This window comes from Scyliorhinus torazame, chromosome 8 (assembly GCF_047496885.1).
Source record: "Scyliorhinus torazame isolate Kashiwa2021f chromosome 8, sScyTor2.1, whole genome shotgun sequence".
Taxonomy (NCBI): domain Eukaryota; kingdom Metazoa; phylum Chordata; class Chondrichthyes; order Carcharhiniformes; family Scyliorhinidae; genus Scyliorhinus; species Scyliorhinus torazame.
The window spans coordinates 153504477-153510476 of record NC_092714.1 but is presented as its reverse complement, the minus strand read 5'-3'; the positions used below and the strand labels follow the sequence as shown (position 1 = coordinate 153510476).

Genomic DNA, 6000 nt, shown 5'->3' with positions numbered 1-6000 from the left:
TTTCGAAATCCTACCAACTGTTCTGGCTTGTGAAAATTCACACCTCATTAACTTGTGATTATCCCTCTCTCCAGTCGCACCGTCTGACTTGTAAAGACTTAATTTCTTTCAAAGACTCGCATTCAAAATATCATCTTGCATCATTGAATTTGTCTATATATGGGTTTGTGGAACCTACCTCTTCACTTACCTGATGAAGGAGCTGTGTTCCAAAAGCTAGTGACTCCAAACAAACTTGTTGGGACTTTAACCTGGTGTTGTAAGACTTCTTATTCTGCCCACCCCAGTCCAACGGCGGCATCTCCACACTTTTTTTTAAGGAGAGCAATGCCGGTCGAATTGTTTGAGAACTTCGTCGAAGCTTTTGCTGTTGGCCTCGTTTTCAAAAACAAAACTGTTGAAAATTTCAATTGCTTGGGGAACTGCTGCAGTGATATGCCTCTCGTCAGTCTTTGCCTGCAGACCAAGAGCTGAAACAGAGTTAAACTGTTGCTTAAACACCCTCCAATTCTCGTCTATGTTACTGGTAATCCGAAGCTATTTAGGTGCCATGATGCCTTCCATCCCTGGCTTTGAAGTTCTACCACGTGTTGAGCATCAGATGCCGGCCTCCTTCTGCACTGTAAATTCTATGATTCTATGAGTAGGTTGCAAGGTTAGGAGCAAAAAACACATTTTCTTTCTTTTCCTTCAAAGTTATCTTTAGTGGCTCGGAGTTTGTCTAGCAGGATCTTCGAGATCTTCATAAATCAACCATCCTGGTACCATGTCATGTTATGTAGACTGGCCAAAGTGAATGATGAATTACAGAACATCTAGTTTAAATAATTTATTATGAAACAACTGTGTGATAAAGGTAACTAGGGTAAATAAAATAATAAACTGCAAACACTAATTAACTGTTGTAGAGCCAAGGGGCGTAACAGTGATTATTACTGCTGCCTCACAGCTCCAGGGTTCAATTCCAGCCTCGGGTGGAGTTTGCACTTTCTCCGTGTCTGCGTGGGTTTCCTCCGGGTGCTCCGGTTTCCTCTCAGTCCAAAGATGTGCAGGTTAGATGGATTGACCATGTTGAATTGCCCCTTAAGAGTCCAAAAGATTAGATGGGGTTACTGGGATTTGGTGCAAGTATGGCCTTAAGTAGGGTGCTCTTTCTGAGGGCCGGTGCAGACTCGATGGGCCGAATGGCCTCCTTCTGCACTGTAAATTCTGTGATACTACAAAACATGTGTATCCTCCAACCCGACCTACTCCCAACTCCCCAGCCGCAGGGTCACATAGTGGGTTTACATTGCCATCTCGTGGTCGGAGGTCTTGTATAACATTATGTACATAATTGCTTTATACACATCATCACAACACCCACCTCTCCCCAGCCCCCCAGGATTTAGCATTTGAGACAGCCAAAGGTAACCAATACCGCACCTAGTGAATGTTTATAAGTGTTCCAACTTTCTAATTCCCTTGCCCATGGCATAAGAATTACTCAACATTTGATAATATTACGACAGTGGGACCTCCCAACGGACTAAGATGATTTTGAGTGGCCGAACTAAAGTCCTTAATTCTTCCGGAAAGAGGAATATTTATTGGCCAAACTAAGTTCTCCATAACTTCATAAATCTAAAACAGTAAGATTAATAATGACATCCAAAGGCAGTGAGATTGGGAATGGAGGTAAAACTTTTGTTATCTCTAGACTAGATAGGGGCCTGATGGCTGGCACAGACACGATGGGCCAAAGGGCCTATTTCTGTACTGTGAAACTCTGTGGCTGTATAACCCCTGACTGGTTCTCCCTTAATCTGTTCTCTGTGAACTTGACGCCATCAGAAAATCTGCTGTCATGTCTGAACTCACACCAAGTGCTGTTCGTCTATCATCCCTGTGCTCACTGACCTATGCTCCAAGTCAAACAGACCCATCTCAGACCCAATTTCTCACTGTATCTGAAATCTCCTTCAGCCCGAAAACCCTCCAGGTTATCTGTGCTCATCTGTGGTTATCTGTGCTCATTCCAGCCTCTTCAGCATCCCCGATTCTTATCACTCCATCATTGGTCACTGTGCTTTCAGCTGTTCTAGTCACAAGGCTCTAGTGTCTCCTCCTTAATCTCTCAGCCTCAATTTCTTCCTTTTAAAAAAAATAAATTTAAAGTACTCAATTCTTTTTTTTTCCAATTAGGGGCAATTTACTGTCGACAATTCACCTATCCTGCACATCTTTAGGTTGTGGGGGTGGAATCCTTGCAGACACGGGGAGAATGTGCAAACTCCACACAGACAGTGACCCGCGGCCGTGATTGAACCTGGGTCCTCGGCGACGTGAGGTAGTACTACCCACTGTGTCATCGTGCTGCCCATCAATTTCCTCCTTTAAGATGTTCTTTAAAACCTACTTCTCTAACCAAGATTTTTTAGTCATTTGCCGTAATATCTTCCTATTGAGCTCGGTGTCAAACGTGAATCACCCCTGTGAAGCACGTTGGGGCATTTTACTACATGAAGGCTGGGATTCACCATCTGATCACGCTGGCAGGATTCTCCGGTCCCGCTATCATGAATGGACTTTTGGCTGAGCGCCAAATTCGCCTTTCTCACTGGCAGCTCAAACTCAGAAAGGAGAATTCCAACCTAAAGTAGCTACATAAATACAGGTGTTGTTGTTGGACTTATAGGAGGGTAAACACTCCCTATATTGGTTGGTAATAGGGAGCCATTGATTCCAGAAATAAAGAGTTGCACTTTTGATGAGCTCAGGATGATTGAGGGCCCTCTTGCAGCCAGTGAGATACTTCATGGATCGTAGTCGCTGTTGTAATGTGGGAAAGGCGAGGATCGATTTCTACACTGCAAGACTATACAAGCAGGAATGAGATAAGAGCAGGGTTTTTGTGATGTTGTTGGAAGATTAAACATTGGTCCGGACACTGTGGGTAAGTTTCCTTCTCTTTAACGTCCCATCTACCTTTGAGCATCCAGCACCTCACTGAGAAACGGCTGCGCTGCCTCAGGATGCACTGGAGCAGGGGCCTAAGCCTCAGATATCTGGACTGAGCCACGGCCTGAAACTGGAAAGATTTTTAATTTCATACCCATGTGATAGAATGGCAGAAACTACAGTCCTTTAAATGGAACTGTAGAACTGTTTGAAGGAAAAGGAGAAAAAAGATGTGAAATGGGTAGGGAAATGAGATTACACGAGGTGGTAGTGGAATGAATGCCCTTCTTCTGAGTCATAAATGACTATATGAACAGGCACAAGTATATCTGACTAACTGACTTTCAACGTACTATGAATTCCACAAATCTACAAACACCTAAATGTGGTAACTCTTCCTTGAGCTTTGAGGAGTGATACCCAATCAAGCCTAGTCGCAAGCATTGGTGTTTACATGGCACATGAAATGATGATAATCCTTAGGGAATAATAATTAATTGTGATAATATATCTGAGATGATAAACATATTGAACTTTATTCTGTATGTATATACATATATATTACAATTGAAATCATCTTTTGACCAATATATCACTTATATTCACCTTCCTAATATTCCAAGCAATCTTGTGCAGAAATTACATCCTAATTTTTTTTTACAAATTAATTCCGGAGTCTATCTTCATGCATTGGATTTAGTAGAGATCTAACTCACTGCAGATCATTGATAATCAGTGGCTATGCTTGGAAAGAGTCTCGTCAGCATCGACTCTCTCGAATATTCAGCCAGAGCTTCTCAGGAGCTACTCTGCACATGCACATATTCTGAGAATAACATTTGAAAGAGGAGAGGCAGAAAGGGACGTGTGGAGAGCTGATCTATCAGTAGACAGCTACCCTGGCAGTGGATAGTCACCGAGTCATCCAGCACAGCTAGTATAGGAAGAGCCATGCAGAATAAGAGTGTCTAGATGAACCTCAGCCAGTTCTTTTCATATTAATTTTACTTTGACACCATTCCTATTTTAGAGTTACTTGTGTAGTTCTCAACTTCTGCCCCTATCAGCGACACCAACCCTTGCTGCCAGTGTGCTTGACAATATCATATCTCTTTCACTTAGCTTTATGTACGTTTTCACCAGGTTTCACTTTGAGCGGAGGAAATTCTCCCTGTCCTTCAGTGGCTTGGAAATGGGGTGGCTTTTGGTAAAAGGTCAAATCCACCAAATGTGGGTGCAGACTCGATGGGCCGAATGGCCTCCTTCTGTACTGTAGGGATTCTGGGGTTAAATGCCCTGAAAGTCTTTCCAAATCAGCTTCTGGCTGCAGAGACGCATCTCATTCTGAAATCAGAGTACTTCAAATTGTTTTTCAATTCATCAAAATCAAAATAAGGGTTTAATACTCTTTCTCCAGGAGATTGGAGAAATCTACTAAAAGGAGTTTGAAGTGAGATTATATTTTTGCAGTGATTACCAGCGGTGTTTACGTGTATCTATTTTCTGCTGGTGCTCTTTAAAACAATCTGTTTGGAAGGTTATAGAGATCATACGCAGAAAAATAAAAATCACCCCTCCATATTTAGCTGAGAGCCCTCAAGTCCTCACTTCTGTGTAAAGCATGTTTCGTCACAGAGAATCTTCCTATCATTGTCCCAAATCCCTCGGGGATGTCCACCAACTAAACGTGATGGAGGGGTCATTGCACTCATTGTATAGATGTCCAGCCGCTGCCTGCAAACACAGATAAATCAATTCTCGGTGTATTTTTTCCACCATCTCCTGGTGCACATCACTACCACTGGGATAAATCCTTAGGCCGTTGACAGCATTGTGGATGTGAAGATCTGTTGCAGAATCTGCGGGATTTGCTTCGTGTCCATGGCGACAAAGGACCTCCCAGCTGGCAGAGTCTGCTGCAGCCTAAGATTCAGGACAAATTAACATTGCAAATTACACAGGAAAGTGAAAGAGCTTTGAAAGGGTTTTTTGGGGGAAAAGGAAGTTTTTTGGGCTATTGTATAACTTACAATACATGCCATTATATCACATGTTATTCTGGCAGTGATGAGCATCAGTGAGGGGAAGCACTCAGAGCACTGAATGGCAAATTCCTTTCAAACAACTCTGCCTCTACAGAAATCACTCAACATGGTTCAATTCACAAAGGGCCAGTGGCAGCCTTTGACAAGAGAAGCTTAAGTACTGTTCAACTACGATTGAAGATAGGAATCCTGTATTGGTTACATCGAATCATTGTATATTATAAAACCCAATGTTTTTAACCAGATCTATGAACCGAAACAAAACTACCTCGAATATCAAAAGAATGTTGATCGTTCCTTAACCAACAATTGACACAGTTTCCTCAGTTAGGGCTCTGATCACCTTAGTCATTAAGGTGCAACACTGGATACAAATGAAAATTGAACCATTAAGCAAAAAACCCACAAAGGCTTACACAGCAAGGAGCCTTTTTGACCAACAATTACACCGAGTTGCGATTTGCACCCAGTTTTTTATCTGAGCCCCTCAGAATGTAAAACCAGAGTTCACAGGAACGGGTGAAGCCTGTTTCTGCACTTGGTAAGTTAGGAGCATACGAACAGGTGAAGGCCATTCAGCCCCTCAAGCCTGTCCCACCATTCAATGAGGTCATGGCTGATCCGTACATTAACTCTATCTACTTGCTTGATTCTCTAACTGCCTGTGACATCAAGGCAGCATTTCACCGAGTGTGGCATCAAGGAGCATTAGCAAAACTGGAGTCAATGGGAATCACTCTCCATTGGTTGGAGTAATACCTGGCACAAAGGAAGATGGTTGTGGTTGTAGGAGGTCAATCATCTCAGTCCTAGGATATTGTCACAGGGTTCCTCAGGGTAGTGACCTCGGCCCAACCATCTTTAGTTGCTTTATTAATGAGCTTCCCTCGATCATAAGGTCAGAAGTTAAGATAACAAAGGGTTGTGAATCTATGGAATTCCTTGCCCAGTGAAGCAGTTGAGGCTACTTCATTAAATGTTTTTAAGATAAAGATAGATAGTTTTTTGAAGAATA

General features: G+C 42.6%; 1 protein-coding gene across 1 annotated transcript in view; it reads right to left on the bottom strand.

Annotated features, from left to right (window-relative positions):
• Window positions 1–3452: 3452 nt before the first annotated feature.
• Window positions 3453–6000, bottom strand: part of LOC140428200 (von Willebrand factor A domain-containing protein 8-like) — an 83646-nt gene continuing 81098 nt past the window's right edge. Inside the window, exon 8 of the mRNA XM_072514384.1 lies at window positions 3453–4863. Within this exon, the coding sequence (XP_072370485.1) occupies window positions 4755–4863 (109 nt within the window). The 3' untranslated portion in view covers window positions 3453–4754. The remainder of the gene's footprint in view (window positions 4864–6000) is intronic.